This window comes from Anas platyrhynchos, chromosome 7 (genome assembly GCF_047663525.1).
Source record: "Anas platyrhynchos isolate ZD024472 breed Pekin duck chromosome 7, IASCAAS_PekinDuck_T2T, whole genome shotgun sequence".
In the NCBI taxonomy this organism is placed as follows: Eukaryota; Metazoa; Chordata; class Aves; order Anseriformes; family Anatidae; genus Anas; species Anas platyrhynchos.
Window position 1 is genome coordinate 1,215,984 of NC_092593.1, and position 22,368 is coordinate 1,238,351.

The 22,368-nt window shown below is 55.9% G+C and overlaps 2 protein-coding genes across 2 annotated transcripts; one reads left to right on the forward strand and one right to left on the reverse strand.

Moving 5' to 3' along the window:
• Positions 1–410: 410 nt before the first annotated feature.
• On the forward strand, positions 411–3,763 carry ERMN (ermin). Its single transcript, XM_021269859.4, has 3 exons — positions 411–870; positions 1,197–1,283; positions 2,887–3,763. The coding sequence occupies exons 1-3, from the start codon at positions 624–626 to the stop codon at positions 3,303–3,305; spliced, it is 753 nt and encodes a 250-aa protein (XP_021125534.4). The 5' UTR covers positions 411–623; the 3' UTR covers positions 3,306–3,763.
• Positions 3,595–20,756, reverse strand: GALNT5 (polypeptide N-acetylgalactosaminyltransferase 5). Its single transcript, XM_013096181.4, has 10 exons — positions 19,222–20,756; positions 15,434–15,600; positions 14,454–14,573; positions 13,921–14,056; positions 13,426–13,545; positions 12,833–12,950; positions 11,955–12,278; positions 10,097–10,177; positions 9,441–9,602; positions 3,595–7,667 (listed from the first exon to the last, which is right to left on the reverse strand). The coding sequence occupies exons 1-10, from the start codon at positions 20,502–20,504 to the stop codon at positions 7,527–7,529; spliced, it is 2,652 nt and encodes an 883-aa protein (XP_012951635.4). The 5' UTR covers positions 20,505–20,756; the 3' UTR covers positions 3,595–7,526.
• Between the last annotated feature and the right edge of the window lie 1,612 nt (positions 20,757–22,368).

A 22,368-nucleotide genomic window follows, 5' to 3' on the forward strand; every position in this document is an offset into this window, starting at 1 on the left:
TGCTGTGGCCCAAAGCTGGCTCCCGGAGGCACGGTACATTCTGCAGCCACTGGGCATCGTGCAGGATGTGCCCAGGCCCAGCCGAACCACTCAGACAGGGCGAAATGAGGCCCTGGTCCTGCGGCAGCCCATGGGGCTTACAGGGCAGGAACCGGGGGCTGCGGTAAGCCGGTTACACGGTGGTGGTGGGAGCGAGGTCACCCTCGGCGGATTAGGAGGCGAGAACAGTCGGTGCTCCTGTCGCAGGGGGGGAGCACAAAGGGCCATTGTGTGCAGAATACAAAATCCCTGTGTATTACCGCGGGCTGACATGCTGAAAGACCCGCTCTACATGCCAGCACAAAAGCCGCCTTGCTTCAGATTGTTTGTTTATGTAAATTTCAGCGGTGCATCTAATTACGAGGCCGAGCAGCCCGAGCGCCGGGCGAGGTGCTGATTGGGTCCCGGTGGCGGTGCCGGCGGACAAGCCCCCGCCAGCCCGTGGCTGTCACCGCCGGCCCCGTCTGGCCGCAGAGGGGACACGCGGTGACCGCGAGGACGTCCCGGGAGCAGCGGCCCAGCCCGGGAGCAGCGGGACGGGGCCGGCAGGTGCACGGCCTGAGCCCCCCGGCACGGTGCTCAGCATGACCGAGGACGTGCCGGCGGTGCCCAGCATGCCCGAGTGCAACGGGAGCCTGGTCCCTGAGAAGGGACCGCTCCAGGTCATTGGCATCATCGATGACATCGCCAGGCCCATTGGGACGGGGCCCTACATGAACGCAGACACCAGCCCTGATGCGCTGCTCGCAAAAGGAAATCAGGAGGAAAGTAGAAACTCGCTGGTGGAGGACGTAGTGTGTGCAGAATTTGATGGAGAGAAGCGATGCGAAGGTAAAGTATGATGCTACCTTTATTTGGGTATTTGGAGAGAAAAGCCTCTATTTTGTGTATAGTCTTATGAATAATGGCATGTATTGTGTGTGTTATTCAGAACTGCAAAGCTACGGGCACAGTAACAACGGCTCAGAGTAATGGGGAGTCGGGGACAGATTGAGCTAGAGGTTACAGAGGCTGAAACGAAAAGTATATGACCAAAGGACAAAGCAATTTTTTTCACTTTGCTCTAAAATTCTGCTGCCAATCTGCAGCCATTAAAACCTAATTATTGGCACTAACTGCTCCGTAAGTACATTTCTCATGCTTTGTATTTCCTAAAGAAAAGCAAGAGGAAAATGATGCGACGCTACAGCAGGGATCAGTTGATCTCCAGGACACAGGAACCGGCAGCCAGGAGTCAGAGGAAGGTAATGAAGAATGCCGTGTGATGTGACTTGTTCTTCTGAGGCATAGCGATGAGTAGCCTTCAGAGATGAGATTATACAGATGTTTATCTTTTTCAAATCCGTTCAAACCCTCACGCTGCAGAGGAGGGTGACTCACTCCCATCTGTAGGATTGCAGCAGCTGCTGCCTCTCCTCCCGTGGTCTGTGCGTGACACCTTTACTCTGGGGTCGAAGCACCCTGGGGCCTTGACACATGGGGTCTCCAGCCCTCCTGTCAGGACGGGAGATGCTTCATCTTCTGCTCCATGCAGGATAACGTTTACCTGCTGATTTGTTGGATGGCTGTAAGTCTAAATTTTGCATCCTCAGAACCCAAACTCTTTCCTTCCCGATTTATGAAGTGTCTAAAATGCCCTGATCCCTAAGTAACGAGCAGAAAATAGTCTGCCCTCTGGAACATTTGTTCCTGTGTCCTTCCACTCGCACCTGGATGGAAACAGACAAGCATGCTCTGGCCAAGCCTGGGCCCCCCCTGCCCCTGCACAGAGCGGGGCTGGGGGCACTGCACACTCTCTGTTTCTGTCGGCACACCAAAATACAATCAATGTCTGTGAGCATATTTAGTTATACCATGCAAAAGGTCACTGAAAAAGGAGGGGTATTTTATGGCCTTGGGGACACACCTGCATGCTGGTGGTGCAGGGTGAAGTCCTCTTGAAGATTTGGGATATCCTCTCGGATGTCCCAAATGCCGGTGGGATGCTCTCCTGGCCACGGCCGTCCCGCATCTCTCCCTCCATTGGCGCACCCACCAGGCTGCGATAAGCTGGTGTGTCTGTATGTCAGCTGCCACATAAATATTGAACCTCTCCTCACAGAAGAGCAGATTAACAACTCGGAGTAGTTGTTGTGGTGCTGGCAAAGCTAAAGTCATTTGAGCAGAGCTATAAAAGATATATGGTCGTGCCTTGTAAACAGAAACTGGTGCTGCTTTGATTAAGAAAAGAAAAAAAAAAGTATGAACATTTGTCCTGGGCAAAATAATATTTCCTAGCAACTGCATGGGTTTTGAGGAGGTGAATCATGATGGTGGCTTTCCCACTCGGAGCTGACATCTCCACTCCAGCTGTGCTGCTTTACAAGTGCACAATAAAACCTATTAAATGATCTTGCACAGCCCCCCATCCATCTCAGCCACAAGCACTTTATCTCTAAATTGCAGGCAGCTTTTTAGTACCTAACCAATTTAGTCTAATTAATACTCAGGACTCCACAGGCAAAATGTTGAATAGACGGTTTGTTGTGACACTGGAGCAGAGATGTGCCAAACAGGACAAATACCAGATAGCCATCCAAGTGTCGCCCGCCACCTCTGAAGCCGGGACGTGCATGTGCCTGTGTCCCTGGGAAGGCCACACGTGGGGTCCCTGCTCCATGGCCACGCAGATGGGTGCAGGCGGGTGAGCTGCAGCTGGGGGTGCCCCTCGTGGCACCGCAGTGTGTTGGGGGATGTATCTGGTCCCGGGAGGGCAGGAGGGAGCAGCTCGTCCTGCCAGGCAGCAGGCAGGTGGCATGGGGCGTGCGGGCAGGCAGCCCCCACCTGCATAACTCTGTGTTGCTGCAGGGCCGGGCAGTGGGCAGCCAGCGCTGGGGACAGCAGCCAGCCCCAGCGGGGAGGTGGTGGGGACCCCCACGGGCACCGCCGAGCAGAGAGCAAACGATGCTGAGGAGGAGGAGGAGGAAGAGGAGGTGGAAGAAGAGGAGGAGGACACCGAGGAGGATGAAGTGCAGGTGATAGAGATGCAGAAGGAGACCAGCGAGGCGTCCCGGCAGCAGCAAGAGAGCGGCAAGGAGGTGTCTCCCCCCGCCAGCCCCGGCTGCAACGCCCAGGCTGAGAAAGCTGGGGAGCAGCCCAGCCTGGGGAAAAAGAACGACATCTCCAGACACAGCTACTCCCGGTACAACACCATCTCCTACCGGAAGATTAGGAAAGGAAACACCAAACAAAGAATTGATGAATTTGAGTCCATGATGCACTTATAAACTGAGGCGGAGGATTGCTTACTGAGACAGCAGTTCACTTTGGTTTTTGTTTTGTCTCACTCCCCCTGCCTCCCGACATATTTCTTCATGCAACATGAAGTCACCGCTTTTTGGCTTTTTGTATGATTTCATAAAACATTGTGAAAATGTAACTTCTATGCTTCACTTTGCCAGCAGGCAGAGGCACCCATAGAACAGGAGAATAATCAGGTCACTAAGTGTAATACCATTTGATTTGAAGTTTACCCTTTATTTTCTATCCTTTTTTTTTTGTTTGTTTGTTTGTTTGTTTTGTAACCATATTCCAACTCTGGTATGTCTGGAATGAGCTGGGGCTTGTGTAGCTGCAGGCAGGCAGGTGATCCAGCCGTGCTGGTACCGAGTTGGCAGTGCAGCCGTCCCGGTGGCGCTGGGCAGCACAGGGTGAATAATAAACTCCATGACTGTTTGCAACTGCAGCGCGCTCCCTTGCTGTCTGTCCTTGCTGCCAGCCGGTGCCTCTCGTGCTGTGCTAGGAACCACCGAACGCGTTTGCAGCTCCACGTTGTGCTGGTGGGATGGAGGGCTGGCTGCGCTCCTGGCTAAGTGCAGCGGGCAGGAATTAAGCAAGCTCTCGCCCGAGGAGGCAGTACGTCTGCCATGGTTGTCAGAAGGCCGGGGCAGTTCTGGTGCTGTGCAGGCACCATGCGGTGCAGCGTGGACACACAGCGGTGCAGCTCACACACGCTGCCTGGGCACGCGCTGCACGTGTCCGTGCGGGCACACTGGTTCGTCCAATAAAACCGGCCGGCACCAGAAATCTGTTCTGAGTGCCAGCAGTGTGGACGGTGAGTTTTTGCTCTCATACATTTCTTCTCAATTTCCAGGGTAAGTTTAGATGCAAAATTTATAGGCTTTTTTCAAGACAGGGCAGATTTTTAACACGATTTATTTTTGTCATCTGAACACAGCCTTTCTCCATTTTTAAAACCCTTTGCATAACTACAGTGCTGTTGATTTAGTCTCTTTCAAACTGTTTTACAGAAAGCTTTGTCTTGAGTTGGAGCTAAGCTTTGCAGATGGCATCCCAGAAAGAACTGGGGAAAGTTGAGAGCAGCTGAAAAGGGAGAGGAGGTAAGAATGGGGGTGAGGCTGTGACTTCAACTCCAGGCCTCCTTTAGCCACAATTGCTTTTTAAACTATTAGTTTTTCATTTCCAGCAGCACTGAATATTGCTTTGATTTTTTTTGTTTGTTCCACATAAAGGCAATTATTTATTGGCAACGTCAAACTAATAAATGGCAATTCTGTATTGTACAAACAAAACACAGTCCTCATTGTACTATTCAGAATTGTTTATTTGCTCTTTGGCTCGCAAAAATTCAGAGGTTTGCTTGTATAAACTTATACTGCCAGTTTGTTCGCCTGCTCTCTGACAGCTGCCCCGCACTCCCTCCCACTTCTGCCCTCAGCGATTCCTGTAAGGATGACGGCACATTTCTCCTAACGATTAGATAGTTACTGGGCTGTCTGGGAGACAGCTCCCCGTGACCTGCCAACGGTCACCTCCCGGCACGCAGTGCGCCTCGCAGTGAGGCCAGCTGTGCTCGCCGCGACAACGGGCCAGTTGCAGATGTGCTCAGCTGCAGTTACAGAGTGTAATGGGGAAGAAAATGGCTAAAACCCCAGGCAAAACAAAAACCTGAGGGTAAGGCTGGTGCCTGGATGAGTACGGCACGGGGAGGTGCACGCAGATGTCTGCAGGAGGAGCAGTGGGGTTCAGGTGGGAGATGGGGCAGCTGTAGCACAAAAGGCAGACATCCCTTGAGTTACCGTGTCTGTCCCTGCTGGTCTGCAACATTGGCTTATGCTCCTGGAGGCAGCCAGCACAGCACTCCCCGTGCTGTCAGGGCCGTGCTCTCCCGCTTGGCTTGGTGGCTGGAAAAGTAAAATGTAAACTCTGGGGATGCTGTAAGGGCCTCTTCTACAGACAGACCTCCTGCCAAACCCTCAGGGGAGCTGGAAAACGGAAATCAAGGGGCACGCAGCAGCGAGTGAGCAGTACTGAGCTGAATGCTCTCCCATGGGTGCTGCCACCCACACCACCCCAGGGCACAGCACAGAGCAGGGGCTGCTTCTGCCCAAAGCACGTCTGCAGCGAGCTGGAGCAGGAGCTGTGAGCAGCCGGGGGGAGAGCATGCTACAGGGCACCCGGGGGGACACAGAGCCTGGAAACGCCCCTGCTCCACGTGGGGAAATTTTGCACAGAAAACAGCGTGGGGATGGTGAGTAGGGTGACCAGCTCTGGGATGCTGTAACTGCAGGCCCAGAGTTGTTCTGAAAACAATTCCTCTCCATTTTCACAGTGCTAGGTTAGGGGATGGGCAGGAACGTGCCCCATGCGCCTGTGAGCGTGCCAGAAAAATGCTCTCCTTCCTGCAAACCCGGCTGATGGGGAGATCTGGGTGTTTCTGGGTGTTGTGTAACAGCGCAGCCAAGTTCATGGCCAGCGGTCCCCGAAGGCATGCTCAGGTCTGTAAGTAAAAGATACCAGCATGGAAGTGAGCATTTACACAACAGGGGATAAAAGTGCAAGTGACAAGCCTGGAGATGTGATGTGACCATGACATGAGAACACTCGCTGCCTATTCAGTGACAAATGATTGAATGTCAGCAAACAGCATTTAATGAAATTCATGCTCCTGATAAAACATGACTGCACAAACAACATCTGTGTAATTTTTCTGATAGTGACTGCAGGCGAGCAGCACCAAAGGAGGGAGATAAAATCAGGAAGACATTTGGAACAGGAGCCAATTGTGAAAATCTGTTAGGCCAGTCAATATTTTGGCAGACGCAGCCTGTCAAGTGCTGTCAGCATTGATCCTTGACGTGAGAGGTAGCATTATGCTGGTGCCACTTGAAAAATCAAAGGAGAGATGTGAGTTGCTTTGTATCAGCCTGCAAATGCTGCACAGCGAAGGCTCAGCCATCGTGAGCAGCGGTGTCAGAGCCAGGGCAGTGCTCAGTCCTGCAGATCCCGAGGTGCAAAGCAGAAGGCCCGTCTTTGGAGAAGCCCGTGTGGTACCCGGGGACGCAGCACCACCTTCCTGTTGGTGACACTGCCGAGTGCGGGTGGCAGCTCCTCGTGGCGAGCCCCTGGGGGCTGTGTGACACGGGGCTGGCCATGTCCTTTCTGTGGCGCTGCAGCGTCACCTATCTCAGGGCTCATGACTTGTCACATCTGAGTTTGCTCTCCTCTCTAATCCAGACTTTCAAAAACAGGGGACAGCTTTTGGAGATGCAAGTTTCACAGTAAGAACAAAAGCTGCCTGCGACGCCACGTTTGGAGGGACTCGTGGTGTGCGGGGCCTGATGGCCTGGCCCAGCCGCACGAGGGCTGATGAGGGGCGAGCTCCCCGGTGCCGCGCTCCCTGTGTGAGGCCTGTGTGCCCTCACAGCCACCTGTGTGCCAGGAGAAGCGCCCGCGGGCTGCCGTGGGTGCCTGTCCATCCTGATCACAGCTGGGTTACAAAGTGGAGTGGGTTACAACTCGTCCCGCTGGGGGCTGCAGCCTGCCTCAGGTCTCGCGGGGCCGCCTGCACCCTCACCACGCAGGGCTGCGGGCGGGGGGCACTGCCCCAGCTGGCTATCGATCCACGCTTGCCTCCTGTTATCAAGAACAGGCTTTTTCGATGCACAATCAATTCCTAAGCCAACTCTGATGCTTAGCTGTCAGGCAACAGGTCGTGCTGGGCAGGATCCTGCCATCAGGCCCAGCATGGGCATGTCAGATGGATTTTTGTAATGCATTGCTCAATAAGCTTCCATTTCCCCAGGCCGTTGAAAAACAAATGGCCCAATTTACTGTTTACAGACTAGAGAGCCCTGGAATTATTTCTGTTAGCTTATATTGTTGTCTGGAGGTAACTACTGAACGTGTGCTTAGAGTAGGAGGGGGGGGGGGCTTCAGAAAATGTTTCCATTTAATAACACAGAAAAATTATTTGAGTTTTTGCCAAAGTGTCTCACAGTTGAAGGAAACCCACATTTCAAACGTCGTTAAACCAGATGTGCTACTCTTGGTATTTTGATCTCTCAATATGCCGGTTTAAATTACGGATTTCAATTACCATTTGGAAATGAACTTCCAGTTCTGTAATTGCTGTCACAAGTCCCGCAGATGCCATTGCTGAATTCACAAGATGAAAGCACGCTGCTTCTGGTTCGATTGTGTTCCCTTCAGTCTGCATAGTAATTGCCAAACTGCCACTTCTGATAAGGATTTGCGGAGTTGCAGGCGCTCACCCTCAGGGCCTGGAGAGACGGATCCACTTCCAGACAGGCGGGCGGCTGGAGGTGCTCTGCAACGAGGTGGTCTGCCTGCAGGGGAGAGGGGCGGGAGGTCCTTGGGCTCACGCAGCAAATGCTGTTTGAAGCCCAACAAAGCACGTTGCTCTGATTTTCTACTGACAGAGCTTGATTCTTTATGATATGCCTTTTTTTTTCTTTCTCCTGCATTTCCCTAACACGAGGTCTCTTTGCTGACTCAAAGGAATTTTGGGTGGGATCCAACACTTACACCTGTTGCTGAGCTAGGATTACACCATACCTTCTGTGCCTCGTGGCTTTTAGCTCCCTGGAAATTGAAGATTAGTTCTCTCCCCGTCCGAGTGGCAATTACCATGCAAAGGAAATCACTCCAGATGGTATTTGCAATATAGGGAAACGTATGTCAGGAGACGGATTTTTGTGTTTTGGAGTTTCTCTGCTAATGAACTCAAAGCACATTTACTGCAATGAAAAGGACGCTAGGTAATTCAGCAGTGAACTTCAAATGCTGGGGTAGTAAATTGGATTATGAAGGAATGAAGAGTGTGAGTGATATCAGTCCTTTTGGTTTTCCCATCTGCTCATCTTTATCTACTTAACCCATGTGGCCAGCAAGGCAATATGACGAGTGCTGCTGAAGGTAAGGGATGCTCCATTTCACTGCCTAGCATTGCAATGGTTCTTACAATCATTCAGTTAATACCTAGATGGAATATTCCTGAAAGGACCAGTAAATTGTGACACTGCCCTGCCGCTTTGCTCATACGGGGACTGCCCTGTGAACGCCAGCACAGCGGTCTGCCAGCTCCCCAACTTGAGCTAAGTGACCATGTGGAGATGGTAAAACTGCGGCACATCGGAGCCTGGCACATTCCCTTGGCTCCTGTTTCCAGCTGTGCTTTGCCCACCAGCCCAGGCAGGGCGGCAGCACTGGGTGTCTGGGGCTGCCCGCACCCAGCCCCTCCGGAGCAGCCAGGCTTTGGGGGGCACCACAGCTTTCCCCATGCTGGCCGGGACCTTCAGACGTGACTAATGCGAGCTCAGTCTGGAACAGGTGACAACGACTGGCTGTGTACCTGTACTGCTGTCTGGACTCCTAAGTGGAGGACAATTTTCTTGTACTTTTCACAAAATATCGTGGCTTTTGTCAGCCTTGCTGCTGCAGTGTTTTGGCTTCGAAAGAATTATCTTTTTAGACTGAAGAGGAATGGGATCTTGCCTACAGAACGAGTGTGCTACTTAACAACTACTCTTTTTCTTTCCTAAATGAAGTGTTGTAAAGTATGCCATTTTATAGCTTTTTAGGGAGAACGCCACTTACAGAAGGCTGACACAGATACAGCCATGACTTTCTGTCTTTTTGCAGTGCAGGTAATAAATGTAAGTACCCATTTTCTTCCTTTTCATAAATGTTTTCTGTTAGAAAAACAACACTGTGAACTGAATGCCGATCGATACCAAGTAATACCCACGTAAGTGCTATTGATCTCCTCTATGTAAAACCAGGACTTTCTGCTATTGTGCCACAAATGGCAAACCCCTGCTGGAGCGAGTGCCTCGGCATTGCAAGTTTCCATCTCGCCCTCTAGCCGGGCTGTGCAGCAGGATCTGGCTGTGGGTCATATTGAGTGGCAAAACCTACAGCAGAGCGCAGCTTTACAGCCAGACCGTGAAAGGCCATGCGGGCAGGGTACCGAAGAGGCTACCTTCACCTCTGGGTGAAAGCTCTGGGGACACCAGCGGGCCCCCAGGCTCTGGGCCCCACGGTGGGCTCGTGCCTTTGCACATGTCTGTGATGGGACCGCCGCTGCCGAGGCCACTTACCAGCTCTGGCCGGGCTGCTGCCAGGCTGCTGTGCTGCCAGGCCAGGCTGCTCTCCCAGCCCGTGCACAGCCGCAGCTCCAGCGCTCCCGTGGTGCCTGCCGGGGCGATGCACAGGTCTCCGTGCCGGAGCAGCCGCAGCCAGGTGTAGTTGAATTTCTGGTCCTGTGGGAGGGATGGCAGGGAGCTGTCAGCCCGCGCCCCGCGCTGCCTTTTACAACCCACCCGTTCCATGCTCTCAGCACCCACCATGAGAACTGTGCCCCAGGAGAGGGCCCCTCAGGGACCGGCAGAGCTCAGGAGAGAGCTCATACCAGAGCAGCCCCAACCCGGCATGTGTGTGCCCCTCGGCAGTGCCTGCTACCCTCGGTGCACTGGGGTGAGCGCTCAGCGGGGCGCAGCTGGTGCTGCAGCAGCACACAGCACAGGTTTGGGTGTAAGCCTCTGTCCCCAAGCTCACGTGCAGGCTCATGGATCTGTCTGACCCTCCTGCTAGTTCTGGGGCAGGGCGCTTGTGCCTGGCTACAGCCCCTGCAAGCAGAGGCAATTCCTGCGCCTCCACTTGGTGTGTCTGGGGCAGGGTCGGCACCAGCCCTGCAGGCGAGGTGAGGTCAGTGTGGGGAGGTGCTACTGAGTGCTCAGTACGGGGTTATCCTTACCTCGTTGTTAACATCACACGTCTGAAAAGCTAGAGTGGTGTTTTCCACAGTGATGCATCTTGCTGTGGCTATGTTAACAAGCTAGAAAATAACCAAATGCAAATTTAGACACAAATTGTGAAGAAAGAGGAGAGGCTGTTACAATGCAGACACTGATTAATACTGTCAACGGAGTGAAGCAGAGGCATGGTGTCAGTCCTTGGCGGGGTGTGTAAGTGCACACGTGCCCTGTTACACGTTTTTCTAGCATGAGAAGCCCGACACCATCCCTTTCTGGGAGCATCCACAGCTGGATGAGACGGGCTTTTCCCTGGGTTTCCTTTGGACACAGCCGGTGTTCCCGTTCTGCAGATCCCTGAGCACCAGCTGCCCACCACGACCCCTGTCCTGCCACCACCCCAGGAAGGAGTGCGGCCCCCCTGGGGACACCATTCCCTACTGCCACCCGCGGGACCTGCCTTCCCTCTTCCCCTGGCAGAAAGCAGAGGGGTTTCTGCATTTAGTGCAGCACCCGACACGCTCACTGCCCCACCTGCCTGTTTGTCACCTAGGCTGCCTGCCCTGGCACCGTCACCCACGGGGGAACGCAGCTGTGGTTAGGCCAGTCCTGTCTTTGATTCCTTGCAAATGTAGACTGCTGAAGAATTTCTGAATTAATCCCAGTGGGTAAGTAGGCTATTCAGAAAAAAAGTTCTCAAATAAATTTGGTTAGAGTTCAGCACAGCTGGAATTTGCAGAGCTAGCTGAAAAACAGATTTTCTGCCCTATTAAATTTTGAGAATGAAGATAAAAGAACCATTCAGGTGGCCTGAATCAGGACAAAGCAAGGCACCGTTGTGAACATTTTCGTGAACACAGAACTGAAAAGTGGAGGTTTTGCTTCTGTTGAAACAAAGGTCTTTATGCACAGTCTAACTGCATTGCACAGATTTCACATAAGGTTTTATTGCTCTGAGTGAAAGAGCTGAAAAAGTTGATGCTTTCCAAAAATTAATTTTTTTTTGATGTTCTCAAGATTATCACTGCTAATCCTTTTTTTAAAAAAGTCACCTAAGCTGGTGTTTCACTGAAACCTTCATTTTAACTCAGATGGTGTTTCCTAAGAGAAAGCAGAGGGACACAGCCCAGCGCCAGGTACCCGCGGGCAGTGCTCAGCACTTGTCCTGCTGCGGGAGGCACCAACCGAGGCTGGGGGCACGCTGGGCCAGACAGAGGCCTCTGAAGGGACGAGCTGCTCATAACCCGCTGACGTGCCCAACCCCAGGGGGTCCCTACGCCTTTTCCATGAGCAGTGAGAGCTCACGCTGTGCTTGCAGAGCCACTGCCCCGTGCCTTCATGGCACACTGCAGCACAGCCTCGTCCAGCAGGCAGCCTGGCTGCGCTGCGAGGGATGCCCCTGAGTGGGAGCCTGCACGTTACGCCCTTGGCCTGCAGACAAGCCTGAAGCGTGGCCAAAGGGCTGCTGTGCTTTCCCCGGCTCCCAGAGCGGCCTGCGGAGAGGTTTGAGGCTGTGTGCCCTGGCAGGGAGGCAGGGGACAGGCAGTGCTTGTTCTCAGTGCCTCAGCTGTGCCAGCCCCGTGGTCACCAGGTCCTGGCCACCTCCTCTCTGCAAGAGCCTCTCCTGCAGCTGCACTCAGAGACACGGGGTGAGCAGGGAAGGCAGCAAGACCTTCGGCTTGGAATCCTGGCATCACTGCAATTTGTCTTATAAACCAGATGTTTAACCACCGTGACAAGCTGGGTACTCCAAAGTGGCACCACATGCCAGGCGTACAGAGACGGGCATATCGGGATGCTGCTGCAGCTCTAGCTGCAAGCACTCTGACATGAAGAACAGCAAGTGGTTTGGGTACGTACCAGCCCGCTGGCTTTCACCAGGGGAGCCTCCAGGTCGGGGTAGACGTTCTCCAGGTACCACCTGAAACTTCGGCACTGAAGCTTCTTTCGCAGCGCGATTTGCTGGGTCAGGTCGCCCACGTCCAGGCGTCTCAGGACCAGGTGGTACGCGTGGCCATAGAACAGCTCCTTGTACTCGTCCAGCCAGACCTCTGCGACACGGGCCAAGTTCCTCTCCACCGTTCTTATCCGATCTTTCGGGAAGGAGTAAGGGTTGTCATTCCTGAAAATATGCCCAACTCTGGAGCACGGAATAATCTCAATCTCTCCTCCGCACATCCAGACCTGAGGAGCAGAGGTTGCTTTGAGAGAAACACGGGCCAGGGTTGTGCTCTGGCTTTGCGCACGCCAGGAGAGAAGCAGCGAGGGGGGCAGCAGGGGGCTCGCTGGGCTGTGCCCTGCCAGGAGGGACAGGGTCCGCCGAGCATCCAAACCAGGCATATGGCAGCTTGGAGAAGAGGAGACGGAGGGGTGACCTTATTCATATTTATAAATATGTAAAGGACAAGTGTCAGAAGACGGAGCCAGGCTCTTCTCAGTGACACCCAACGGCAGGACAAGGGGCAGTGGGTGCAAGGCGGAGCATAGCAGGTTCTGCTTAATATGAGACAAAACTTTTTCACGGTGAGGGTGACAGAGCACTGGAACAGGCTGCCCAGGGGGGCTGTGGAGTCTCCTTCTCTGGAGACATTCAAAACCCTTCCTGTGTGACCTGACCTCGCTGTTCCTGCTCCGGCAGGGGGGCTGCACTAGGTGATCTTTCAAGGTCCCTCCCAGTCCCTGACATTCTGTGACTCTGTGATTCTGAGATACGGGACAGGCTGCCGAGACCAACGTACCTTGAATGAAATCTCCATATTTTCACCTCCCCAAACATCCAGTCCTGAGTCGTATGTTCCCAGCTCGAAGAAATACTTCTTGTCGATGGAAAACAGGCCACCCGCCATCACCGGGCACCTGGGAACAGACGAGCAAGGCGGCACGTCAGTCGGTCACAAAATACCCATCCTTTTCACCTTGCTTCTACACAGGAAAGCTTCTACACGTGAAGCTTCTGCATCACGAAAATGTCAGTTACTGAATGCTCGGGGATGGTGCCCAAATTTGCACTTACAGCATGGACCATAGGATTTGTCCCCTCAGTACCCACTGACAAATATGAGATTAAAAGATGGTGTTTCGGAGTGGGGATGGGAGGGAAACAGGGTGGCACAGCACACAAAGGTACGTCCTGGCAGCACCATGATGCACCCACGGGGCTGCAGGAACATGAAACACTCAGTGGGCTTTGGTGAGGCGAGGTGATCTGTGCTGGGCCACCGCATCCATCGTCCTTACCAGCAAAACGCTCAGCCTGGAAGGAGCCTCTGTAGCTAAATCAGTGACCGCAGAATGGGCTGGTTCACAAACCTCTCTGATTCACTTTCTTTACCTTATTATATCAGTTTCCTTGATTTTGTTTTTCTCAATGACCTCTTGTGGAATCTGCCTCCATCCAAAATTCATCGGCCAAGTAAAAATCCCACGTTGAAAGTTATCCACGGTCATGTAGCTAAACACAGAAGAGATGGTGATGACTAATTCTGAGTCACATTCCTGATTGAAATGTCACACTTAATGAGCAAAGAGGAATATCTGCACATAATTAAAACAAGATTCTAACAAATTTCATCAGGAATCCTGCTTGAATTCATGAAAAAGTGAAAAGGTGTGTGCAGTAAATGAAGCGGCCATGGCTGCTGCTAATGTTAATTTGATTGTGTGGAAGTCACCTATATTGCATATCCCCTGTGAGACACTGTGGAAGGCTGATTAGAGGGTTTGTACGTATGTCTTTTTAAAATTAACATTTTTATGGCCAGGGTAAGAGGTTTTCTCAGGGCAATGGGTTGGAATCTCTGGGTTTCCCAGTGCTGTGAAGTGTTACCTCATGTCCTTGTCGCTGATGACCTCGATAACGGGGCAGGCCACCTTGGTGCGGCTCAGGCGGACCCTCTCCAGCAGCGGCTCCAGCCACCCCACATTGCACTCCACGTGCGAGTCCAGGAACGTCAGGACGTCGCCTGTGGGCAGAAGCCACGGGCACCATCAGACTCACACCCTGGGCACCCCACAGGCTGACGGTGCCACAGCCTCACACCCCGGCACTTCCCAAAATTTCTCCGGGAAGCAGAGCTACAGCGGGGGGAGCTGGAGATCTGGATGGACGCTTGCTGACACCTTCAGGTGCCAGACAGCCGGGTTTGGCACCCCAAGATGCCCTCCTCCCAGCCACCTGTGAGCCACCAGCCCCTCAGCTCTGCAGCCTGGAGCCGCCTGGGCAGGGCTGTAGCACGGTGTCTGCTCAGCACGGTGTCTGCAGAGCAGTTCTGCTCAGCAGTGTTCAGCTGCCCACCACGTGAGCTCAGCGAGGGCAGCCAAGGGGAGCTCGTGCAGGCGTGTGGCCGGGCTTCTCCTTACCTTTGGCAACCTGCGCCCCCGCCAGCCTGGCCCGTATCAGACCGTGCCTCTCTTTGAGATGTAGGATCTTCACTTTTGGGAACCGTGACATGTATGCGTCGAGCTTCTCCTTGAGGTACTCTGTGGAGAAGGAGAGAATGAGGCTGCACGGGGCGCAGCTGTTTGCCAGCCACAGGCTTTGAAAGACTCCAGGGGCAAAGCATTTGCAGGGGGTCGCTGCTGCTGCCATTAGGTGACAGCAGCGCAGAGTACGGCTCCCTGTAACCCACTCGTACTAGCGAGGTTTCTGCTGCTTCACTGGCTCATGAGCAGACACGAGGGGAAGCCAGGAGGAAAGTGAAGAGGAAAACTGCAGAGACACTTTGGAGGAGGTGGTATGGACGTGTTTAACAATTATTTAAAAAATGAGCAAGCGGAGCCCTTTTCCTTCTCTCACACCTATTGCCTTGTTGCATTAGGGGCTCTTTTGGAAAATGTTTTTATGTGCTGCCATGAGCCTTGCTGTTGAGACAGCACCTTTGCTGAGGAACCAGCAGTAGAAAAATTACATCGTTTTAAAAGCTGTAAGGGCTGAAGACAGCAGGGAGCCAAAGTATTACAAAGCAGAGGTTTGATATGATGTGAAATGTCTGTGACTACACAGGTGAAGTCACTGTGCATGCAGACAGGGCCAGATCCTGAATGCTTTTATCACAACCACCCCCGTGTCCGAGCAACCTGGACATGTGCGCCTGCCACCAGCACTGAAACCCATGTGCACCCATCTGGAAACTGCACAGAGAAGGGTGAGAACATCTTTATGAACGCACTGCCCTCAAGCCAGGACACCTCATGTGCACGCAGGCTGCGTAAGCACTTCAATACGTTGAAAGAAGGAAATGCGATTTCTTCCTGCAACTCAGAATTGAATTACAGAGAACAAATTGTATTTGAGCCTCAAGTTATATTAGTTTCATAAAGGTAGAAGCAGCTTCGCCTACCTTTCGTGCTGAAGTCGTCCACCAGAATGATCTCCTCGACCAGGTGGGGAGGCGAGCGGCTCAGGACGCTGTGGACGGAGCGCAGGAGGGTGGACCACACCTCGTCCACGAAGCACATGATGATGGTGGTGGTCGGCAGGTCGTCATGGACCCGCTGCTCCGAGCACCTGCAACGGCAGCACTGCTGCTGTGCCCTGGCTGCCTCCGGCTGAGCACCGCCGGGAAACATGCAGGGAGGGGATGTGGGAAACGTGGAACAAGGGGGCTTGGCTCCCCATGGGGCTGGGCTGGGAGAGCAGGGGGCAGCCCTGCGGGGACAAGATGCACCCACCCTTTCTTTCCAGCAGGGACCTCTCTTTTCCACCCCACCCCCAGGTGACAACATCTCCTCCCCACGAGCAATGGGAGGGTGCTGGGAAGCGAGGCCGGTCCCAGCTCTGCACCCTGCTCTTGGGGACACCTGCGGGGAAAGGAGCCCTGTGCACGGGGTGCCCTCCTCTGATGCTCTGAGCTCCTGCAGGCGTGGGACCCTGGGCTTCAGGAGGTCGCCTTGTCTGGGAAAAGTCAGCAGCACGCCCAGAGTGCAGGGAACGGCCATTTCCAAGAGGGGCCACCCAGCAGGGCAACTTGTGGAGCCGACAGACGGTGAGGAAGGGTCTCCCAGCCCAACCTCTGCACCTAACTGCTGTGCAGGATGGGAAGACACCCAAAAATCCAGCTGTTGTGTACCACTATTGGCAGGTCCGCTCCCCCAGCACCCTGCATCTCACAGCCCAGCACCCACACCTCCCCACGGACACCCAGCACCACCAGCCATGCCCCAGCCCTGCCCAGGGGCTCCAAGCAGCACCCACGTCCCCGCAAACTGCCCGCAGCCTGGGCCAAGGGAGCGATAACATCCTTCCCCTGCCTGTGAGTTTGTCATTTTCTTTGTGACAGCCCAAAACGCAACGTCTGGGTCAGGCCTGTGTCTGCAGTGTTTGAACAAAAGGTCGACGAGCAGCTTTGCTCATCGCTATTTGCAATTCAAGCACCACTTTGCTGCCTGCCCGCGGGGAGCTGGGCTCCTGCACCAATCCATCTCCGAGGGCATCTCGAGGCGCCCGGGGTGCCTCAAGGAAGAGCTGCGGGCCCCTGAACGCGCCACTTTATCCCGAACATTCATGACGCACTGGGACTTGCTTTCTCTCATCCATAAGCTGAGGTCTGATAACAGGTTCTCCTCTCTTCCTTCCAGAGCAGACCTCCTGCAGGCAGGACAGGCACCAGCCTGCCTGCGGATGCAGAAAATGAATTTATCAATGATGGATCAGAGCTCCTGTTCACTCCGTTATCCACAGCGGACAGCAAACGGGGCCATATATATATATGCACATATATATATGCGTGTGTGAATATATATATACACATATATATGTATGTGGGAGTGTACAGAGAAGTGACTTCTTCCTCAGAGGTGCTGGCTAGCCAGGAGTGCTCTGGGTTAAGTGAAAATAGCCCCCAAATTACAGACCCCTCGCAAGGCACTTCCCCGGCACCTGGCCCAGCCTCCGAGGGGCAGCCGTGCAGGGTGCAGGACGGGGCCGAGGCAGCACGTGGTGGAGGCAAGTGGCTGCAACAGGCAGAAGCAGCTCTTTGAGGCAACCTCAAACTGAGGAGTGCCTTTTTCTCCCTCCTTGCCTAAAAAATAGGGCTTCTAGGCGGAGTAGTGGGTTCATTACTGTCGATACACAGCTAAAGGTATTCACGATGTTCTATATGAGCTTGGGCTCTGTTTCTTTGCTAATTACATACATACACATACAAAAATAATATATAAATATTACTCAATATATATTGCTAATATTAAGCAGAAGCCAAATTCTGTTGGAATTTCACCCCCAGAGAGGCTTCTACAGAAAAACAGTCCATAGCCTCTGTGTTTGGCTAACTTCATCCTCCAAGTCAGTCAGGTGCGGGCTCTTATGTCCCTGAGGTTGCTTTGGAAGATCTTTCTGTTGGGTCTGCTGCTCCCGAGCCTGGCAGCAGCCTCACCACAGCCCTGCTCTGCCCCACCTGCCCAGCAGCTGGCACACCGCGCCTGCTGGCACCCAGGGGCTGACTCACTGAACCGTACAGTGGCATGCAGCACTTTTTTTTTTACCAGGCTCTGCATTGAGTGTTCTGCCTGCAAACATCACAGCTGCCCTGGGGCATTTAACCCAGGCTGTGTGGCTTTTGCATCATGCCCCTCCATGGGTGGGACCCTGCCTGAATGCACTGCTGCAGAGGGACGGCGCTCAGCAAGCACCAGTGCTGGTCAGTAACGCTCAGCAAGCAGCCAGCATTACATCCAGACAGACTGCAGAGAGCTGGCCTTCACGTCCAGCTTTCCCTGTGCCAACAGGCCACGTGCTCAGAGCCTGCACGGCTCCTGCCAGCGCTGGGGTGCCCGCGGGTGCTCCCCAGGTCACCATCCGCAGGGTGCAGCCTGACCCCATGTGGCAGCACAAGTCCCGGGGACAGGGTGCTGGGACCAGCCCCTGTTTGGCTAAGGTGTTATCCCGGATACCCAGCGGCTACGCCTCCCTTCCCGGCAGGTGCCTGATTCATCGGAGGCGGGCGGGTGCTCCTGGAAGGCAGGCAGGTGTTCTGCTCTGCAGCTCGCCAGGGCTCGTCTTTCAAGCCTGGTTTTGAGCCACGTCGGCTCGTTTTCTGTATGCAGCCAGCTCCCATAGCTGGCATCTGCACGCTGGAAAGGTGCTGCAGCTCCTTCCCTGCCCTGCTCCTGCCTCTCCAGGACTTCACCTCGGCTCACAAAGCGAGTAATGACAGCGGCACAGGAACACCTGTGTATTGTCCTGTGTGTCACAGCACAAAGCCCGTGCCACTGCTCCCATGCAGGGGGCAGGAGGATTCACCTGAATTTGCACCTGTTCCAGACCTTGTCTGCAGCGATTCAGGTGCACCTGCCCTAGAAAGCAGCCCCATGAATGTCTGCCCCTTCTGTTGGCAAGGTACTGCCCACATCTTGCCTTGCTTTTGCATGTGGACTATGGCAGGGCATTGGTTTGTTTTTCAAAGTGCAATACTGACATTTGCAGACTCAGCCGCACATTGCAGGGGGACGGCTGTGAAGCAATTGCTTACCAAACCACAGTTCTGCCCACAGGCCCCGAGCTCACACAGCGCACACCCACGTGGCGCTGGGCAGCACAAAAGTGCCATGCAGCAGCCAGCGATGCTGGTGGGAAAAAGGAGCAATCCCGAGGACATCCCAGCGCTGCCGCAGCTGCAGGCAGCCACCTGCCGTGTCCTTGTCTCAGCATTCATCAGGTGGCTTTGCCCAGGAGCCCCCTCTGTGCCCTTTAGGTGGGTGAGGCCAGTGGGGTAGCTCTGGGGGGGATAGGAAGGGGTAGTGGCAGCTCCAGGCGTGAGAGCACCAGTGCTCCCGGGCAGGGAGGGCTTCAGCTGCCTGGGCACGTTGGTGGTGTGCAGAAGTGGCTGGGGAACCAAATGCACGGAGAGCGATACAAAGCAGTGCTCGCTGCTACACCCAATAAGGCAAATAAAACATTTTAAGGCACAAAAAGGCCCGAGCCCCATTGTCTGCCTCATGTGCCCCAGCCGGTTTGGACACCAGGGAATTTTATCCGGCTTTACTGTTAGTGACGAGCTCCTCTCACCTGGGGACACGGAGCCCTGTCAGTGCTGGCATGCCTGCAGCCAAGGCCTCAGTGCCCCCGCTGCCCTCCCCGCGAGCCCCCCGTGAGCGCGGCGCAGCCCGTGCGCAGGGCAGCACATCTTACCCGGCAGGCCTGGTGTCCGCCACGGCTCGGTCTACGGGGATCAGGTCGCTGAGGTAGACGTTAAAGTTGCCTTCTTTCCACCTGCTTTTTGCTTCTTCTTGCTTGTCCTCAGGGACTGCCACAGGATGCCCAAACTGCCCGGGAGCCTGGGGGTCTCTGGGGGCCAGCGTTGCATCCACGGCCAAGACCCTGTGTGTCCCGGGGCTGCCCCCCGGCCGGGCTGCGCGGCTGCTGCTGCCCACCACCCCCTGCCTGCCCTGCTCGGCTGCCCCCCCGGCATCTCCCGCCGGCCCCGCACCTGCTGCCCCAGGGGAGCGCGGTGCTGCGGCGCTGCGGGTGGTGCTGGCGGTGAGGTTGATGCTGAGCCTCGTGGCTGCGAGCTGCTGCGCTCCGCGTGCTTCGGGGCTCCGCCACAAGTTTGGCACGGCGTCGGACCCGGGGCTGGGGGCTGCTGCGCTGCTGCTGGGTTTTGCCCCCGCCTTGCCGATGAGGACGAAGTATTTCTCAGGGGATGCTGCTGCCTCTCCCGCTCGGGCTCCGCGGTGCCACGGTGCCCGGGAGGCTCGGTGTGCTGGGCTGCCGGGGGGGGCCGGGCTCCCGTGTGCGCCGTGCGCGGCTCCCTCCGGCACCGCCGCCCCGGCCCCGGCTTGCTCCGCGGGCTCAGGCGCCGGCAGGTCCGGGCTCAGGGCCCTGTCCCTCGGTCCCCCGGCGCTTGCCGTGGCTGGCGGTGCCCCGGGCGGCCGGGCCGTGCTTGCGACGGCGCCCGCTGCCGTCCTCGCTGCCCGTGCCGGGGGTCCGCTCGCCGCCGGTGCCACGTCGCTCCGCGCGGCCGCCGCAGCCGGGGACCACCCGACCCGTCGGGGCGCAGCCGGCCGGAGGGAGCCCCCCGCCCGGCCCTGAGCAGCGGAGGGCTGCGGGCTGCCCGGGGGGGGCCCCGCCGTGCCGCTCGCCGCCCGCCGGGCTGCGCCCCCCGCCGGGCTCCCCTCCGCCGCCGCCGCCGTCGCGCTCTCCGCGGCTCTGCCCCCGCCCGGCCCCCGCGGCGCCGCCGCCAGGGGGGGGCCGGGGTCCCGCCGCCCACCGCCCGGCGGCCCCGGGGAGCCCCTCCAGAGCCGGCCCCGCTCCCGCTGCCCCCGTCCCGCCGCCGCCAGCGCCCGCTGCCCGGCGGCGTCGCCGAAGGAGAGCCGGAGCGCTGCCATGTCAAACAGCAGCCACACGACTGAGGCCACGAAGACGAAGGCCAGCGCTCGCCCGCTGCCGCGGAAAAGCTTCCGGAGCTTGTGCATCCTCACCGCGATCCCCGGCCGCCCGAGGCGGGGGCGGTGCAGCCCCCGGCCCGGCCCTGCCTTGCCCTGCCCTGCCCGGCCCGGGTCGGCCCGGCCCGGCCCGGCGGGGGGAGCTCAGCCCCGGGCGCCCTCCGGCCGCTGCCTGCGTGGCATCCTGCGGCCGGCCCGGGGCAGGGAGAGCGGCCCCGCAGCGCGCCCCGCGCCCCGGCCCGGCTGCTGCACACGTTGCCCGGACAGAAAGGAAGGTGGCGGGGCAGATCTCTTTCTTTCTTTTTTTTTTTTTTTTTTTTTTCCTTCTCTCCACCCAGCCCTCAAAGGCTAAAGGCTGCGCTGTAACTCAACACCTCCTCGCATAAGGAAACTATTTCAGGCCATTACCCAGCAAACTTTCTGCCGGGCTCTTACCTCCCGGGTCCTGCCGGCTGTTAACCGTTTCGGCAGGACTTTGCCCGAGCCGCAGCTCCCCCCCCGGCCTGCGGCTCCCCGCCGCCCCCCGCCGCCCCCCGCCGAGCCCCGCTCCCCGCAGCGCTCCCGCAGCACGCAGGGGACCCGCTGGCGGGGGATGCACGCAGCGGCTCCGGCTCTCCTGCTGCCGGTTCAGCTCACGGCGTTCCTGCGGGTGACGAGGAGGAAAGGGATGCAAGGTGTCTCTTTTAGGTACCGCAGCCAGCGCACGGCGGGGGACGGGGCAGCCCTGCGGGAACGCAGCTGTAACCGGGGCTCTGCCTGGCAGGGACTGGGCACGGTCCCGGAGCAGTGCGGGTGTGTGATTTACGCGGCTGTGGGCGCTGCAGCGTGGAGGTTCAGCCTCAGCTGAACGCGTGGATGTTCGGCCCATGCCGCTTTAATTCCAGGGCACGCGAGCCACAACTGCACGGCGCTGGCTCGGGCAGCTGGCACAGAAGCTGTGTTTACTGAGCATGGGCTGAGAAAAGGGTCGGGGAAGTACCCACCCTGCTCCTGCCCTGGGCAGCAGGTGAGGATGTGGAGGGCTTCCTGGAGCTCTATGAACACCCCCATGGCAGCGCTGCTGGTCTGCACGGCCCTGGCACAGCCCCACGGCTGAGGGCACAGCTGGGTGCGGTGTCCCCTGGGGTCCCCACTGCCCAGGCCCACAGGCTGCACATGGACAAAACCCACTGGATCGTCAGCAGAAGCTGTTCTGCAGAGATGGGCACCCTGGGTGGCCTGCGTGGGCCCAGGGTGTTCAGGAGATGTTCTTTGTGGGGTTGGGGTGCATCCATCGAGATGTGCAGGACAGCCACCGAGTGGGGACAATGCTGGGTGGTCACGGCAAGGTGCAGCCTGTAGGCACGGTCAGCTTAAAGAGCTGTGACCACCTGTGGTGTATGGACACCGCTTGTGGTATAAGGGCACCACTTGCAAAAACTCAGGATACGGGTATGGATGTGGAAGAGGGAAAAGCTCAAGTCGGTGTTTTGCAGCTCTCTTAAAATCTGGTATTAACAAATTTAAAAGCAATGCACAGTATCCCAAATCACAAAACATCATATTTTGAAAGCATTTTCTAAGTCTCCAACCCACTGTAGTGCATATATGAATACTGAAAGAAATAAATAAGTGGAAAAAAATGCATTCATATTCATACTTAAGAAAAAATAGTAGTTTCAAAGCCCAGCCTGTGTTTACATTGTGAGATCTAAGGCATACCTTTTTGAAATAAATGGCAATTCTGTTGTTCTTCCAAGGCTTTTCTTTGTAAAGCAAGCTCACTGAGACGTGCCGGGCAGATCTGATTTCAGCAGGATTTGTTTGTGCGGATGGTACACATTTAAGGACTTTCAGGAAGAGGGAGTAAAGGATAAGATTGCAAAGGGATTGTTAAGAGGGGACAAATGAGTAG

Excerpts from the sequence above, each read along its gene's own strand:
- ERMN (XM_021269859.4), top strand. The coding sequence starts at position 624 with ATGACCGAGGACGTGCCGGCGGTGCCCAGCATGCCCGAGTGCAACGGG. Across the intron at positions 871-1,196 it reads TGGAGAGAAGCGATGCGAAG|AAAAGCAAGAGGAAAATGAT; the intron begins GTAAAGTATGAT and ends TATTTCCTAAAG. Across the intron at positions 1,284-2,886 it reads CAGCCAGGAGTCAGAGGAAG|GGCCGGGCAGTGGGCAGCCA; the intron begins GTAATGAAGAAT and ends GTGTTGCTGCAG.
- GALNT5 (XM_013096181.4), bottom strand. The coding sequence starts at position 20,504 with ATGCACAAGCTCCGGAAGCTTTTCCGCGGCAGCGGGCGAGCGCTGGCC. Across the intron at positions 15,601-19,221 it reads GCGGACACCAGGCCTGCCGG|GTGCTCGGAGCAGCGGGTCC; the intron begins GTAAGATGTGCT and ends CTGCCGTTGCAG. Across the intron at positions 7,668-9,440 it reads CAGCAGCCCGGCCAGAGCTG|GCAGACCACCTCGTTGCAGA; the intron begins GTAAGTGGCCTC and ends TCTCCCCTGCAG.